We start from the raw sequence: 19,151 nt of genomic DNA, 5'->3' as shown, positions 1-19,151 counted from the left end.
AGTTATTTATCTTAACCAGAACTGTTACAGAGAGGCTCCACTCACCTGGCAGAATGTAGGACTATGAGGATCAATGTCAACAGTTGCCAAGAAGTCTGGTTTAGTCTTGCGAGCTTCAGCAGGCTGAATGCAAGGTACATACACAATTTTTTCTCGAGGTCCACACCGCATAGCCTCCAAGGGAGATGCATAGCCAGGACCACAACCATGACCTGAAAGAAAGAAGTATTTTAAAACATGAAAACTCACAAAAAACAAAGGATATAAAAAGTATTAATACCAGCAATAACTGATACAAGTTATGGTTATAATTTATTCAGCAAACTATGACAAGCAAGAAAGAAATCACCAACTGGCATGTGCAGTACAAAACTTGTAATTGATAGAATACAAAAGCTCCTGAAGCTTCATCCATTCACATGTACTGTTACACAAACCTTATCATGAAGAACAATCTGGTTGTTTACAAATGTTGAGACAGATTGAAGTATTTATTACAAATTACTTCCAATGCTGTAGTAACAAAGAAGCTGTTAGTATGCAAAAATGATTTATATTACTATTATTGATTACCTTGCAATGAGTTAAATGATAAGTGGTGAACTTATTACTAGTCTTTTGGATTGCTTGGACAAAAAAAAAAAAAAAAAGACAAGGGAAGAAGGCTGGACACAAATCATTTCAAGTCAGGACCATCCAGCAATAGGAAAATCAAGGGATTTGAAACATAAATGTTGGATCATCCACTCCAGTCACCAGAATTGTCATTCTCCAACATCCACCTACTAGCATTTTTATAGATTTGTGGTTGAAAAACATTCAGACGTCAGTGAAGGGGTTAACATAGCCATGGGTGGTCCAAATATCCTGAGCTAAAAAGAGGACCACCTTCAAATAGAAAAACTTTTTTTACTTTCTTTCAGTGATTGTGTTAATTGATGAATAAGAAAATGTGTGGAAACATCATAAACCTGTGGCGACCTAGCAGCAAACTCTTAGACCAACACTACAGCTCTGCCACAGGAGAAACTTTGAATTAGTATGTTCTGAGTTTCTGTGGTGTACGTTTGTTCTCTGATGCATCTGTACCTAATAATAAAGTGCAGATCTACAGTATTTGTCATCGCCATTATTTAACCTGCAGCATTTTCCTCCATTATTTAACCTGCAGCGTTTTCACTTACATCTACTCTACATTGGTGACCCTGCATCAAATGATGTTATCAGCTATGGATTAGTCTACATTCTAAAGCTCATCTTGCTTGCCACAACACTGGAACCATCGTACAACCTTAGTCATCGAGACAAGCAAATACACGACGGCAACTTATACAATGTTGAATTCACTGCTTCATGTCAGTTGTGACAATTCTTACCTTTGTTTAAATGTGAAAGTGATTTTCTTCTGCAGTGCCAGTTGTATCAATAATAATCAATAATGATTCCCAACCTTCTGGCTGATTTTGGCAACAAATGAAACTCTTCCATAAACAAACAAGATGGTTCTCAACAAAACCAACATGGATAGGCACAGACTGGTGTGGTTCGATTAGGTAACAACTCCCACATTGTTTACAATTTTGCTGAGCATGCGTACATTGCCATTCACGGCACATCTGGCTAGGCTATGCACAGGATCCTTCCCAGGTTTTGCTTCTGTGCCATGGCCTTCACACAAGAGCTTGTCAATTGTCATCCTTTGACCAACTGCAGTGCTACATGAACCCAGAATTTTAATGGCAGTCATGTGCACCTTAATTCACTGCCAGAACTGCCAACCTCTCACCTAGAACAACCAGACATGTGGTTTGCTGTCACCGAGTGCACTGTCCACAATTATGGCATTTCTGATGATAGCCCAAGTTCGTCACCTTACTGCACCACCTTGGTGATCATGCCAACCCCATAAATTATATTATATTGTTACTCTGGATGCCAACAAATGTGATGTGGCAGAGACTGCACTCACCTGATGTCTTATTCAAACACCAGTAAAGCTACTATGTCAGCTTATCTACAAAGAATGTTTAGGCACTCATGCCAGACCACACCTTGTGGACACTATGGATTGTGAAGTTTACCTCCTCAGTTAGCAATGCTCTCGCATGAGCATGAACCATTGCAAAGGAGGTTAATTTTAGTGGACAGACTTCTTATAGTGTTAAAATTTCAACAATGCAATAATTCAATGAACATGATGTCTGGCTTTGCCTCAGTCAGGGAACATGCCATGACACAACAGCAGGGAGCCAAACAATACTGAGCACATGTGCATGCTGCCAAGGATGTTGTCACTCTCACCTGTCCTACTCCGACCCACAAAGTGATTAGAGGGGTGGCAACACCTTTGACATTTAACTGCATGGCATACTGACTGCTGTTACAGTTAATGGAATTTAAACCAGCATGGACTCTACTCGACGCCAATGACACCTGGAAGTAGCATTACAATGTATGTATACAACATTCTGCAGGTTGACTTGGATGACAACAAAATTATAATGCAAGTGGACTTGCACCAGTTCCAAGCTGAGGAGATCTCAGTCAAACTAATCAACAATCTTGTAGTTGTGGAAGGACAATGAGATGAGCAATTGACCCATGGGAGTACACTCACAGGAACATTCTCCCAAGAATACAGTCTCTCATAGGATGCCACTCTGTATTCTGTCACACCCACATTATCAGCAGATGGGGTTCTCACAGTTACGGCTTTTAAAAAACATACTCGGCTCCAGCATTTGCCAATGAAGTAAATAACATGAACTGCCATGACACTGCTGCCTCCCACTTCAACACTGAGGTCCATTCCCATTTTGGATGACCTCACTGGCTGTCAACTCAACTTGTGCAATACCACCTTTTTTTACTACTACTGATCTTGTACACTCTACCTACTCCACGCAGTGTGAAACTGTCAAGCACTTTCCCTGTGTTGGCAGCTAGCCATGGCATGGCTGATCACGTGCACCTGTGTGAAGATGGGATTTGCAGCTGCACCTTCCACTCCCCCAGTGTTCTGCATTACCAGGCTGTGTGGAAGCTCTGAGGAAACTTAGCAGTGATTGCATGATGCTTCATAAGGAACCTCTTTGGCCAGCACTATGGCACAGGACAATCTTTGAATTAGTTTGTTCTGAGCTTCTGTGATGTACACATGCTCTCTGATATATCTCTGGCTAGTAATGAGGTGCAGGTTCATGATATTCACATTCTTTGTCTGTACATTCACAATTAGTGGAAAGGTGACATATTGACAAATCAAATTATATGTTAAAAAATTTGCAGATGGTAATGAAAAAGTTACAGAAATGAGGTAGCTTCATCAACTGTGCCAAAAAAAAAGTGACCACCAAAATATGCAAGAGGAAAGATTATATAAACTCTACAAACTCTTTATTGGAAAACTAAGTGCATATAAATATTTAAAACATTGAAACAGCAGCTTTAAACTGTCACACTTAAGACTTATTCCAAAATTTTCATCAGACGGTTGGCACAGTTGTCTCTTTCTACCAAGTTTCCTGGTGTAAAGTTTCAAGTGACACTGTTACACCTAAATGCAACATAATATTTACATGTAAGACCATTATAAGCTCAATGAAGGAAAACATGTACATACTTTGATTAAAATAATTTTATGATTGATGTTTTGGGGAGGCGAGTGATACGGGCCACCTGCCAGTCAATCGTAGTCCATGCTCAAGTGCCAGGTGTCCAATGTGTTGGCTGTTTGGTACTAATTGACACTTTTCCACTTTCTAGAATTTTTGTCTGATTTCTGCTTATATCTGGAATTTCTGCTTGCACATTTTTTAGTAGCTGCAGTTACAGATTTAAAATGTCATATTTTCATAGAGTGTCCTAGTGCCATGTATTGGATTGGATACTTTGACAATTACTTAAATTAAAGAAACAAAGGTACCATCTTCATCTGCAGCTTATAATTTTGTAGTAGAAACAACTGTAGTAAAACATTTTACTTCCCAGCCATCATCATACATTTTAAGGACTTGAGCAACATAATAGTGACCACTCGTGGCAGTTTCCCCTCCTACTCTGACTACAATGAAGTCCCCTTCTTTGCTGTTTCAACATTTTGTCACCACTTGTGCAGAGTCAGTATTAGAGGAATTGATGTACTGGACATATAGTCAGCATCTTGAGAGAGTTGCTGCTACTCTCTTCCAATGTATGGCATTCAACTGAAGGTTTTACTTCATTGAATGTATGCTTTTTTGGCAAATGCTCTTTGATGTGGTGTCTTTGCTGATAGATCTAACTTTTTTCAGCTGATGTACTGGTAAGAGTAGTTGATTTTTGGTTCTTTCTACCTCTTGTTGTCTTTCTTGCACCGGTCTGGGAATACGGCCAAACTTTCATAGGATGTATAATTTCTGTTTGCTAATCTTGTCTGGTATCCAATATTCTCCACATTTTCATTTGAAGCTTTGCTAGCATCTTCTTCCAATAAGTCATCAACAGTTTGTTGCTGAATTAATAGAGGTATGCCTGTTTCATTTGATGAGAAGAAAATCTTGGTCAGTAAATGTCTTTGAATTGAAAGACTCAATATCAATAACACCAAGGCCTCTCAAGATGTTGGAGACAGTAAACGTCAAAGGCTATACCACCCCTACAAGACTGCAATGACTTATATGGTAATTCTGGGGTCACTAGCAAGTTTTCCTGTGAAGTTACTCATTATATTGATTCATCAGCAACTTTCTGAGATTAACTGAACGGTCCAGTTAACCCCACCTACACTTTATCAAAAACCTTCAAAACAGCAGAAAAATGATTCCAAGCACAGAGTAGTTTCGTGTAGTGTCAAAGCAATAACCACTTAATTTCATTCAAGGAAACAAAGCTGTGTGCTATCGGTAATTAAAATTTTTAAAGCAATTGTTAGATGCAAGAAAAAATTACTCTTACCACTGGATTCCACATTTTCATATATATCTGCGAATTTAGCTACAATACAACAGCTGTGCTTGCAGCCTAAGGAAGCAACTTTATGGCATGAAAAAACAAATCCCTCTTGAATTGTTAATTAATGTGATGGTCCAATTAACCCTGAGGTTCAGTTAACCAAACCTCCCCTACAATATTTTCTGCCACTAATCTTTTGCTGTAACATGTGCTTATACTATATTTTAACAGCAAAGACATACTAAAATGTATATAATATGCTCTTAATCATATTCATCATCATTATGAGTGTAGGAATTTTCATTGCTTGTTATATCACATCGAGAACCCAAATTTATGTAACTGTTGTTTCATAAGTGCAGATATAAAAATCCTACTAGTGAACATTTTATTTATAATCTGCACTTTTTCAATAAGAATTTCATTATAAGAAAATAAAATGCAATAATAATAAATGAATTACTGTGAAAAATAAGGGAGGGGAACCGAAAAAGAAACCCAGAGGGACTTTTGATTTCAGATCTGACACAAGAGGCAGTATATTAGTGGCTTCCTGGTATGACAACAGCATGGTGACAGAGGCAACAAACTATCACACTATAAATGCAACACATCCAGTAATGTAATATTCATTTCAGCAGGAAAGACAGATAGCAAGTCCACAACCAAGTCATTTACTGCTACAGTAGTTTTGACAGAGCTGACCAAAATATTTAACTCTATAGAGTATCTATCAAAAGAAAGAAATAGTCATTCCTCATTACCACATATTTTGTCAATGTAGCCAAACACAATGTGTCGCAGTTCTACTGGGAGGATAGAAGTAAGATGGATCACAAAGCATTTTATCAAAGAATCATCACTGTATTTATGGAATAAAACTTCATTGGTGGTATGCAAAGAGCTATCCAAAATTGTAAAAATTGTTTCTAGATATGACAAAGATTTGCAACTAGATCCTGCTTTGAGAAAGAAGAAACAATTTCACTGTTTTGTTTCATCTTAGAACACATATGTGCCCACCAGTCAAATTTTGAATGATCTGAATAACCGAACACCACCCATTGGGATTTTTTGTGATCTCTCAAAGGCTTTTGATTGTGTAAATCATGAAATTCTGCTAGACAAGCTCAAGTATTGTGGCATGAGTGGGACAGTGCACAAATGGCTTAATTCGTACCTAACTGGAAGAGTGCAGAAAGTTGAAATAAGTAGTTCTCGTAACATGCAAAGATCAGCACATTCCTCAAACTGGGGAACTATCAAGAATGGGGTTCCACAAGGGTCAGTCTTGGGTCCTTTGTTGTTCTTATTATATATTAATGACTTGCCATTCTATATTCATGAAGAGGCAAAGTTAGTTCTCTTCGCTGATGATACAAGTATAGTAATCACACCTGAGAAACAAGAATTAACTGATGAAATTGTCAATACCGTCTTTCAGAAAATTACTAAGTGGTTCCTTGTAAACGGACTCGCACTGAATTTTGATAAGACACAGTACATACAGTTCCGTACAGTGAATGGTATGACGCCATTAATAAATATAGACCTTAATCAGAAGCATATAGCTAAGGTAGAATATTCCAAATTTTTAGGTATGTCCATTGATGAGAGATTAAATTGGAAGAAACACATTGATGATCCGCTGAAATGTTTGAGTTCAGCTACTTATGCAATAAGGGTAATTGCAAATTTTGGTGATAAACATCTTAGTAAATTAGCTTACTACGCCTATTTTCACTCATTGCTTTCATATGGCATCATATTTTGGGGTAATTCATCACTGAGGAATAAAGTATTTATTGCACAAAAGCGTGTAATCAGAATAATAGCTGGAGTCCCCCAAGATCATCCTGCAGACATTTATTTAAGGATCTAGGGATATTCACAGTAGCTTCTCAGTATATATACTCTCTTATGAAATTTGTTATTAACAACCAAACCCAATTCAAAAGTAATAGCAGTGTGCATAACTACAATACTAGGAGAAAGGACGATCTTCACTATTCAAGATTAAATCTAACTTTGGCACAGAAAGGGGTGAATTATACTGGCACTAAAGTCTTTGGTCACTTACCAAATAGTATCAAAAGTCTGACAGATAACCAACAAGTATTTAAGAAGAAATTAAAAGAATTTCTGAATGACAACTCCTACTCCATAGAGGAATTTTTAGATATAAATTAAGAAAAAAAAGAAAATCAAAAATATTAAAAAAATAAAAAAATAAAAATAAAAAATAAAGAAAAACAAAAAACACAAAAAATTGTTTTATTAACTTAAGTATGTTGTTAAATTAACCTAATTATGTCATGTATTGGAAAATTCGACTCGTTCCACATCATTATGAAATATCGTATTCATGATCCATGGAACTAGTATTAATCTAATCTAATCTAATCTAATCTAATCTAATCTAATCTAATCTAATCTAATCTAATCTAATCTAATCTAATCTAATCTAATCTAATCTAATCTAATCTAATCTAATCTAATCTAATCTAATCTAATCTAATCTAATCTAATCTAATCTAATCTAATCTAATCTAATCTAATCTAATCTAATCTAATCTGTCAGAACCATAGAACATGAAGACAAATAAAAATGAGTTAAAAACGACTACACATTAAGTCCAACCAATGGAATGAAAGACAGCTAAAAACAGGGACTTGGAGGAATGTCATAAAATGCGCCATAGAAAAATGGAAGTCCTCAACTAAGATTAAACATCCCTTGCCATATTACTAAGACAGATAAAACCTAGAATGCAGTCGACAGCCTGCGCATTGTTTGCTACAATGGCTGATAACTCAGGTGACAAACATAAATGAGAACATAAGTGGTTAAAAAAAGGGCATTCAGTCAGGAAATGGCAAACCATCAGAGGTTGAGAGCAATGAGCACAGAGTGGTGGTGGAGCAACACGTAACAAATGGCGATGTCTGAAAGGAGAGTGCCCAATATGCAACATAGCTAAAATGATCTCCTCACAGCGAGAGGGCCAAGAGGGGGTGGTCCAAGATGTTGGGGAGGCTTAACTGCCCAGAGCTTGTTCCCATGAATGGTGGACCTGAGGTGTTACCAAAGTGACACCACCTGCTGACAGACGGCAACACAGAGATCATCAGAGGGAATGGGAGAACTAGTGGGCCAAGGTATGAGGACCGGAGCCTTAGCAGCAGCGTCAGCAGCCTCATTTCCCATCAGACTGATGTGACCAGGACAGCTTTCTGGACCTGTTGCATAAGGGATGGACAGTGTACAGCACATGAAGGCTTTGAACGGCACAGAGTGTTGGAGCAGAGTTGCTGGATGTAATACATGGCCTGATACAGAGCAAAGAGCTCTGCTGTAAATACTGAGCAGTGTTCCAGAAGCCGATACCCAAAATCGTCGATGCCAATGACAAACGCACACCCGACACCACGGTCAGTCCAACAGCCATCAGTGTACACAAAGACACTACCACAAAGCTCCGTGCAAAGGTCATCAGCGACAGAGCAAGGCTGGAGAAGCATACTTAGGAAGCGAATGAAGGCCAAGAGAAACATGGGCCACTGCATGCAGCTACAGTACTGAAGGGATCAGACCCATCGAGAAAGTGGCAGATAGCATGAAGATACGTTGCCGGAGCAAGAACCGAAAGCGAACTTCAATAGGTAACAGAGAAGAGGGACATGCCATGTACTGGCGATCAAAGGAGTCATCGAAGGAGATGTAGGTTGGTTGGCCAGGTGTGACAGATAAACAGCATACGTATCTGCTGAGGAGAAAGTCATGGACAGTGGGAGTTCAGCAGCTTCGGCTTACAGGCTCTCAACTTGGCTATTGTAAAAGGCACCAGTGGCCAAATGGATGCCACGATTCTGATAGTACTGAGACGGTACAAGAGAGATAGATGTGCAGATGCATGAACGATACACCCATAATCTAATTTCAAATGGACAAGAGACTGATACAGATGGGGGTGGTCCAATCCGCTCCCCAGAAAGTACCGCTGAGGACACTAGGACATTGAGGAACTGTGTAACGTGGGCAGCCATGTACGATGCATGGGGGGGAACAAGAAAGTTTCCTATTGAGCATGAGCCCTAGGAATTTCGTTGTTTCAACTACTGGAAGAGCAACAGGCCCAAGATGTAAAGGCGATGGAAGAAGCCAATTGCATCGCCATTAATTCATATAAACAATTTTGATAGTGGAATATTGAAAGCCATTGTCAACGCTCCATGAGTAAAGACAATCGAGACATCACTGAAGATGATGCTCAAGGAGACAAGTCAGTGGAGAACAGCAATAGATCGCAAAATCTACGAAAAGGGAGCTGGAGATGCCTGGCAGGAGACAGGACATTATAGGGGTAATGACGATAGTAAAGAGAACGACAGTCAGGATGAAACCATGAGGCACACCGTTTTTCTGGGTGAAGATGTCCGACTGGGGAGAACCTACATGTACCTTGAAAACTAGGGGCATACAGCCACGGATGCCCCACATTTAGAGTGTACAGAGGATACCAGCCCTCCAGCAGGTGTCTTAGGCTTTTTCTAAATTGAAAAACACGGCCAGAGTCTGGTATTTCCGCCAAAAACCATTCATGACATGTGTTGATAAAGTGACGAGATGGTCAACTGCAGGACGGCCCACTCGAAATCCACCCTGTGCAGTGGTTAGTAAATTGCGAGACTCTAGTCACCATACCACCCAGGCATGAATAATACGTTCCATCCCCTTGGAAACACAGCTGGTGACAGAAATGGTGCGATAACTAGAAGGAAGGTGTTCGTCCTTGCCAGGCTTAGGTATGGGTATGACATTGGCTTCACGCCAGCATCTTGGGAGCGCGCCCTTTGCCCTGATGCAATTGTACGTAAGAAGGAGAAAGTGCTTACCCGGTAGAGAAAGGGTCTGCAACATCTGAATGTGAACATTGTCCAACCCCGAGGAGGAGGATTGGGATGAAGTGACAGCATAATCTAGCTCCCTCACAGTAAAGACGGCATTGTAGCACTCACTATTCTAAGAGAAGAGAAATGTCTCACCCAAGCCGCCCTCGCTGGTTTGCGGTGGAGGAAGGCAGGTTGATGGTGGGCGGAGATCGAAATCTCCGCAAAATAGCGGCCCAAGGTGTTGGAGATATCGGTAGGGTTCACTATGACATCATCTGCTACTGCCAAAGCCGGAAATTGGGGTATGGATCTTCGTCCCAGAGAGCCGTCGGAGGTTGTCCCACACGATGGAAGAGGGAGTATAAGAGTTAAAAGAACTAGTTAAGGGAATCCAGCTAGCTTTTCTGCTACCAGAAGATCTCAACGACACTATGCATGCAACTGTTTGTAATGAATGCAGTTTGCCATCATAGGATGATGGTTAAAAATGCTGAGAGCACGTCTCTGTGCACAAATTGCATCGCAGCATGCCTCAGTCCTCCAAGGGACCGGAACACGCTGGGGTATAGAGGGAGTGTGAGGAATGAAATGTTCTGTGGTGATAAGCGTAATGTGTAAGATATTCTACCAGTTCATCGGAACTGGGGAAATGTTCATCGAAGGTCGATAGGGAGGGGTAAAGCCTCCAGTCGGCCTTAGAAAGGTGCCGCCGGCCGCAGTGGCCGAGTGTTTCTAGGCGCTTCAGTCTGGAACCGCGCGACCGCTACGGTCGCAGGTTCGAATCCTGCCTCGGGCATGGATGTGTGTGATGTCCTTAGGTTAGTTAGGTTAAAGTAGTTCTAAGTCTAGGGGACTGATGACCTCAGATTCTAAGTCCCATAGTGCTTAGAGACATTTGAACCATTTGAAGAAAGCTGCCATTTGGGTGTTGCAGAATATCATCACTAATTTTCAAAACAGTTACAAATCGCAATTCGTTCACGAGTCACAGTTCGGTCAGGAAATATTAACCCGGAGGCAAGATGTTTACACCAATATCAGCACACTGGCACACATTATTGGAAGACAAGCTTGGTAGCGACTGGAAGCAAGTGAATATCGTCCCGAAGTCGTACACAACCTTTCGACTTCTATAAGCGAACATGCGGTAGCTCTTTAGAAAGTGAAGAACTAGTAGGTGCGTGCAGCATCTTCAAAGGTTGGGTGGCTGCACACCAGCTGCACTGCCCCTGCCACTGCAGTCTGTTAATCACAAAGTTATTTTAATAGAAATTTAGTTTGTTTACAATGTTCTGAACACTTGCTCCCAAGATTTCGATCAGCTGGAGCTGGCAGACGTCTGTCGACGCTGGACCACTAACGTTGTGTGTCTGGACGCCGCCAACATTAGCGATCTGACAATACACAACCTGTGTGTGTCGTATCCACTACGAAGTGACTGTCGTGCCGTGTCCTGTTGAGCCAAATGAGCTAGCATATGTGGACTGTCAAAACTGCGTCAAGAAAGCACAGCTTGTTTCTCCCTCACCACCGTTGTCCTTTCGGCTATCATCGTGAGTTGGGATTTGGTGGTGGTGGTGGTGGTGGTGGTGGTGGTGGTGGCTCTAAGCACTATGGGACTTAGAATCTGAGGTCATAAGTCCCCTAGACTAACTAACCTAAGGACAGCACACACATCCATGCCCGAGGCAGGATTCGAACCTGCGACCGTAGCAGCAGCGCGGTTCCGGACTGAAGCGCCTAGAACCGCTCGGCCACAGCGGTCGGCTGGGATTTGGTAACCGAAGCTTCCTTCCTCTGTTCACAAAACCTCGTGGAAACCCACTCAGACTGTCATGAACAAACAGTTTCTATTAAGATGTGAATGAATACTTTTAAACCAGACAATAAAATCTCTTCAAAGATGAAAGCGAAAACATCGACAGGACTTGTAAACACTTGTAAATGCTGAAAACGAAGGTGACTGTTACTAAATATCTTCTGCATGTGATGCAAAAAAGAGCCACATTTTTTATTTAGTTCAGAATTTTTAGGTCGGGGCATACACTCTTAGTATCTTTATTTTGCATGTTGGTCTATGCTATGGATAAATTTACTGATTTTCATGTTTTTATTTGTAGCTCAGTGTTGCTATTTGAGTTCATGTATTGTCGTTTTATCAATTGGAGGTAGTGAATGGAGCTGCGGGCGCTAGAAAATGGAGTGCCAAGTGGAGAAATCTGAGAATTTCCGACATATTCTTCCGTTTGAGATCAACAGAGGTGTGACAGCAGCAAAGGCAGCCAGAAACGTTTGCGCCTTATATGGGGATAATGCCACTGGAAAGAACACAGCAATAAAGTGGTTTTCTCGTTTTAAGGAGGCTCGTTTTCACTTTAGTGACATTCTACATTCAGAAAGACCTTCGGAGTTCGATGAAGATCGTTTAAACCCATTAATCCATAATGATCCACGTCAGTGTACTAGAGAATTGGCAAATGTGATGACCTGTGATCATCATCGTGCGACATTTGCGTATCATGGGAAAGATTCAAAAATCGCGTGTATGGGTATCGCATGCTCTCGAAGCCAAAATCACAAAAATTGGCGGGAGGCCATAAGTGCATCTCTGCTTGCTCTTCATCAACTGGGTCATGAATGACACCGACATTCCTATCCTGTATTGCTACTGGTGACGAGAAATTGTGTCCTTATGTTAACATGGAAAAGAAAGGAATGGTTGCGCCCAAACACAGCACCGCCTCTCCTACACACACATGCACGCATCCACAATTCCGATCTCCATTGAGAACCCTTAAAGTAACTTCCTTTGCGGATGAAAATGCGTTTCGAACGTGGCTCGAAGTGTTCTTCGCCGCACAACCACATGATTTCTACAGCTGCGGAATCGAAAACGTGCCCCTCGCTTTGGCAGACTGTTGTAAATAGTGAAGGAGACACTGACAGAAAAAATCGCAGCACCAAAAATATTTAATGTCAAGTACTGAAACTTCGGGAATACGTTTGTTGAGGTAACATTTTTAAGTGATTAACATTGTAAATTCACAGGCTAATATAAGCGCGAGATAAGCCATTGCAAATGTGAAATGCTGGTACATTAATGACCGTTGTAATCGTCAGAATGTTGAATGCAAGCATGCAGTGTGTTGTACAGAGGAAAGTCCGCTGGACCTGACGGGATACCAATTCGATTCTATACAGAGTACGCGAAAGAACTTACCCCCCTTCTAACAGCCGAGTACCGCAAGTCTCTAGAGGAACGGAAGGTTCCAAATTATTGGAAAAGAGGACAGGTAGTTCCAGTTTTCAAGAAGAGTCGTCGAGCAGATGCACAAAACTATAGACCTATATCTCTGACATCGACCTGTTGTAGAATTTCAGAACATGTTTTTTGCTCGCGTATCATGTCATTTCTGGAAACCCAGAATCTACTCTGTAGGAATCAACATGGATTCCGGAAACAGCGATCATGTGAGCCCCAACTCGCTTTATTTGTTCATGAGACCCAGAAAATATTAGATACAGGCTCCCAGGTAGATGCCATTTTCCTTGACTTACGGAAGGGGTTCGATACAGTTCCGCACTGTCGCCTGATAGACAAAGTAAGAGCCTGCGGAATATCAGATCAGCTGTGTGGCTGGATTGAAGAGTTTTTAGCAAACAGAACACAGCATGTAGTTCTCAATGGAGAGACGTCTACAAACGTTAAAGTAACCTCTGGCGTGCCACAGAGGAGTGTTTTGGGACCATTGCTTTCCACAATATATATAAATGACCTAGTAGATAGTGTCGGAAGTTCCATACGGCTTTTCGCGGATGATGCTGTAGTATACAGAGAAGTTGCAGCATTAGAAAATTGTAGTGAAATGCAGGAAGATCTGCACTTGGTGCAGGGAGTGGCAACTGACCCTTAACATAGACAAATGTATTGTATTGCGAATACATAGAAAGAAGAATCCTTTATTGTATGATTATATGATAGCGGAACAAACACTGGTAGCAGTTACTTCTGTAAAATATCTGGAAGTATGCGTACGGAACGATTTGAAGTGGAATGATCATATAAAATTAATTCTTGGTAAGGAGAGTGCCAGGTTGAGATTCATTGGGAGAGTCCTTAGAAAATTTAGTCCATCAACAAATGAGGTGGCTTACAAAACAGTCGTTCGACCTATACTTGAGTATTGCTCATCAGTGTGGGATCCGTACCAGGTTGGGTTGACAGAGGAAATAGAGAAGATCCAAAGAAGAGCGGGCGTTTCGTCACAGGGTTATTTGGTAAGCGTGATAGCGTTACGGAGATGTTTAGCAAACTCAAGTGGCAGACTCTGTAAGAGAGGCTCTCTGCATCGCGGTGTAGCTTGCTGTCCAGGTTTCGAGAGGGTGCGTTTTTGGATTAGGTATCGAATATATTGCTTCCCCCTACTTATACCTCCCGAGGAGATCACGACTGTAAAATTAGAGAGATTCGAGTGCACACGGAGGCTTTCCGGAAGTCGTCCTTCCCGCGAACCATACGCGACTGGAACAGGAAAGGGAGGTAATGACAGTCGCACGTGAAGTTCCCTCCGCCACACACCGTTGGGAGGCTTGCGGAGTATAAACTTAGATGTATATGCACACGTTCCGGATGTCATTTTGTGGGATGGGGTTCCATTCCTGTTGTAGTTGGTCGGTCAATACAGGGGCACTTAATGTTGTTTGTGGGCGACGCTGGAGTTTTCGTCCGATGATGTCCCATATGTGCTCGATTGGAGACGGATCTGGTAATCAAGCAGGCCAAGGCAACATGTCGATAGTCCGAGAACATGTTGTGTTACAGTAGCGGTATGTGGCGAGCGTTTTCTTGATGCAAAACACCTCCTGGAACGCTGTTCACAGCTGATCGAATCACCAGACTGACGCACAAATTTGCAGTCAGCGTGTTTGGGATAACCACAAGAGCGCTCCTACTGTAGTATGAAATCGCACTCCACACCGTAACTCCAGATGTAGATCCAGTGTGTCTAGCATGCAGACAGGTTGGCTGCAGGCTCTCAAATGGCCTCTTCCTAATCAGCACACGGCCATCAGTGGCACCGAGGCAGAATTAGCTTTCATCACAAAACGCATCAGACCTTCACCCAGCCTTCCAATGAGCTCTCGCTTGACACCACCAGGGTCACAAACTGGGTCAATAGAATGCGCTCTTAAAGGTGTCTGGCTTGGAGCTGTCCTTGAAGTAACCGATTTGTAGCAGTTCGTTGTGTCACTGTGATGCCAACTGCTGCTCAATTTGCTGCTGCAGATGCAGTAGGATGCGCCAGAGTCATACGTCGAACACGATGGTCTTCCCCTCTGTAGTACCACGTGGCCGTCCGAATTCGCTCTAGTTGTGACCGTACATTCTCGTGATCACTGCTGCCATCAGTCATGTACAGTTGCTACACTCCAGCCAAGTTTTTATGCAGTATTGCAGAAGAAACATGCAGCTTCTCGTAACCCTATTACATGACCTCGTTCAAAGCCAGTGAGATGTTGGTAATGGATTCTTCGTCGCGTAAAAGGCATTCTTGACTAACATCAACTCACCACGTCCAATGTCAAAGTAAACTAACGCTCACATTTCCAACACGTGTTTAAAGCAAACACGATTTGCATCCTCATAGCGGCGCTCCTAGCGCCACTTTCATTGCGACTGGCCCGAAATTTGAATAGATATCATCTTTCAGGTGTAGAAACAGGCCAACCAACTTTCGTTCCTTCTCGGTGTTGCGATTCTTTTCGGTGAATGCATTATTGATGACTGAAGTCGTGTATCTTTTGCGTTTATTAAACTTATGGAAAAAAGCTACGAAGTGATGTACCAACCTAATATAACGGTTGTCACGCTGCAAAGATGTGCCAGTTGATAGTATGTCATAAAATGAATGCATTTTTCACTGACAGACCGAGAAATTCACAACCTTTCCTTGTACAAGCAATCACTTTTCCAGGGCTCCATGCATGAACGGAACAGAAATAGCTGGGTACGATAGTAAGTATCTTCTGACGAGCCTTTGTGATTTGGGAAGTATTCCATGTGTTCGAAATATCTGACGTGCAGTAACGTAATATAGAAACGTTTTCCGTCTTTCCACACCCTTTCTATTTTTGTGTGTCCCCACAATGTTTGATAAGAAGAATAAATAAAATCGTCAAATGCACCCTCGTGTATACATGAGGCAAAATTCTGATTGATTATACTGGTTTATAACAATTTCTACCCATCGTTCCAAAGGGAACACTCCTCATTTGAAACTATTTCAATACTGGTAGTTCCATATCTTTTTAAAGAAAACATACTTTCCCGCGCATTTTTGAAATGCGGTACTGATTTCGAAGGTACGAGAATCTACTCTAATCCAGCGCTTCCTAACCTTTTCACTGGCGGACCCCTTCTACAGTCGAAAATCCTTGGCGGACCCCTAGTCAATCAACAGCACAATAACTTTAAATTTCAGAGCGAAACCCATGGGAACTGAAAGCTTCTTAAAGCAAGTGCCATATTCCCAATGACCCCCCCCCCCCATCGCCCCCACCCTGAAGTATCAATAGTCTTTGGAGCTCCTTGTGATTATTCTTCCTTTGGTCGTCCTCCCCCCTCATTCATTTCAACCGGAAACTTCCCTTGTTGTGAAGGCGATGGAGAAACCGCACCCTTCTTCAATGATCCTGATCTCAGCCACGGATCCATGTTAGAAGTAATAAACTGGACAAAAATCGACTTATGAAATAGGTAGTGCACTGACAAAGCAAGTTTAACATTTAACGATGCCTGGGGCCGCATACGTGCCAGCGAGTACTGTGATTGGTCGACAAAGCTCGCTCCGCGCATGCGTAAAAGGTTTCAGCGCATCTAGCGCCGTGAGCCGGCCCACAAACGACCCCCGTACTGTTGCGAAACTAGTGATGGGCTAAACTGCGATTTTCCGATATCAGTGATTTCTGTGAATGCTACTTTTCAGTATCTGTTATTCTTAACTGTGATTTGTCGCAGTTAAGAGTCGCAGTTAAGGAACCTAAGTCGCGTATCCCTCCGCCATTGCTATTTCTGATACTTCCGCGATTTCTGCTACTTCTGCGACTTCTGTGACTTCTGCTACTTCTGCGATTTCAGTGACTCCTGCGATTTCTGCGACGTACCACCGTATGAAAAAGTTACATCTGTCCACACAGAAAATTGCATCTCAACAAACCTGTCATTGGTAAGTATGTTTTACGTTTATTCTTCCGTTGGCTTTAATTTTGTATTAAAGAAACAACTGTGAAAATATTAATAGTGTAATTAATATGTAAGTAGTCGCACAGTACCGTAATAGTTCGTGTTTAGAAAATGAATTCTAACATATTGTTATGTTCATAGGTACCTGAACTACATTTCAGTCACTCAGTAAAGTGATAATTCAAAATATCATTGTCAACAGATCTGAAGAAATTGCCAGTCTTTAGACCGTTTTCGTCAGACGAGAGGTTAGTTTCTAAGCGTTTTGATGGACTTAATTACTTCAGTGAGATCGTTCTTGCGAATGTGATATAGCAAATATTAGCAAATGTGATATAGCAAATATTAGCAATCTACTCTGTCAATTATATTGCTAGTAATTAGTGACAGCAAAAATTGTTTAATAATCCTTGTGTTTTTGCAGACGCAGTTCTGACTGATTACTGGTTGCTGTACATGTCTATCCACATCAAGGCTGTTGAGAGAGACTCGTGAAGATTCAAGACAGCTCTTAGAGGATTTGCAGTTTAAAAGTGAAATAATTATGAAATAAGTGTGTGACTGATTAAAGTGTTTTATTGAAGTTGTTGTGCGATTTTAAAGGAATAATAAATGTTAAATACATTGAGTGAATAATAAAAATCTCATTTTCCACATGTTAAGCCGTCCTATACCCGTAATTTTCCGCCACTTATTTATTGGTAAACACTTGTTGGATACCGACGTGCCGCCCCCCCCCCCCCCTTTCTCCACAATCTTGGTGTGACACTGACCTGTAACATATCCCGAAGTCTACAATATGCATTTTGAGGCTGTTGATATGAAAGTGGGAAGTACAGATCTTCCAGTTAAATCAGGAATAGCTGAAGTGCATTACTTGAAAGTGACACAGGAAAAGCTTACTTATGTAGGTGGTAGTAGTGTCGGCAAAAAGTTCTTGTGTGTGAAGTTGCCATGTAGAACACCAGGTGTAAAACTTTTCTCCCGAGTCTTGAACTGTGTCGGAACAAAAGTGAGGCATTCATATGACTGTTTTCATTTCTCTACACTTATACAGATGTCTGAGTTCTGCTGTGTTAACATTGCAAAGTCCTGTAGGCATGTGGAGTATTAACCAAAACTGTCATATTGGAAGCAGAATCAAACACATTTGTTACGTTACTTGATATTTTCAGGAGAAAAAGGCAATGTTGCTTCTTATTAATATAATACATTCAGAGTCACAGCAGTATTTGACCAACCATAACTGATGCTGAATGTGCATGTCGTCATATAATATGAAGGGCTTATTTCAATAGTGGTACAAGTCCATTACCTACTCTTTTCTGTCTATAATGCTTCTGAAATTAGTGATCCAAACAAACATAAATAAAGGTTCATCTCTAGCAAGAAGCCATATGCTTGAATATTTCTGGTATCTCAACTGCAGATTTTTCAGCACTCATTTAACTTTACGACTCTATATCTCAAAATTAACAAAAATGGACTTGTACCACTATTGAAATAAGCCCTTCATATGCACACACAGCACATCGATCTCGTGAGGCACAAGGCTCTCATAACGAAGAACGTACGTCGGTCAACAGATGACACTAGGAAAAGTATGTTAACTGCGCTTTTTAGTTGCTACTTGCGACTCTTAGTTGCGACTTGTCACGGAAATCGCAGTTAGACTCCATAGCGTACCGCAGAGATGGACGTAGTACGAACTTTGGCCAACAGATGCCACTGTTAACCGCGCTTTTTACTTGCTGCTTGCGACTCTTAGTTGCGACTAGTCACTGAAATCGCAGAAAGCAGTGCTAAATTCGACCAATAGATGGCTCACGTCTTTGAATGTGAAATACTACTTGCGACTGCTAACTGTGACTGAAATCGCAGTTAGATTCTGTAAAGTTGCTACTGTGATATCTGTGACTTCTCAGTCACTGCGATTTCTAACAGATACGCGATTTCCTGCCCACCACTATGCGAAACAGTCGATCAGAGAAGGCGCATTCACCGGCACTAAACTGTGTATGCATTCTCACTTAGGAACCGCAAACTCTGCTTGGGAATACGACCTGAAGTAAAAGTACACATG

General features: G+C 41.4%; 1 protein-coding gene across 1 annotated transcript in view; it reads right to left on the bottom strand.

Annotated features, from left to right (window-relative positions):
- LOC124787976 (methanethiol oxidase-like) overlaps positions 1-19,151 on the bottom strand; it is a 147,981-nt gene that overhangs the window by 56,419 nt on the left and 72,411 nt on the right. The window contains exon 2 of the mRNA XM_047254992.1: positions 46-212. Coding sequence (XP_047110948.1) covers positions 46-212 — 167 coding nt within the window. The remainder of the gene's footprint in view (positions 1-45; positions 213-19,151) is intronic.

The sequence above is a fragment of the Schistocerca piceifrons genome, chromosome 3, assembly GCF_021461385.2.
Source record: "Schistocerca piceifrons isolate TAMUIC-IGC-003096 chromosome 3, iqSchPice1.1, whole genome shotgun sequence".
Classification (NCBI taxonomy): domain Eukaryota; kingdom Metazoa; phylum Arthropoda; class Insecta; order Orthoptera; family Acrididae; genus Schistocerca; species Schistocerca piceifrons.
This window is presented reverse-complemented; position numbering and strand designations above follow the sequence as displayed.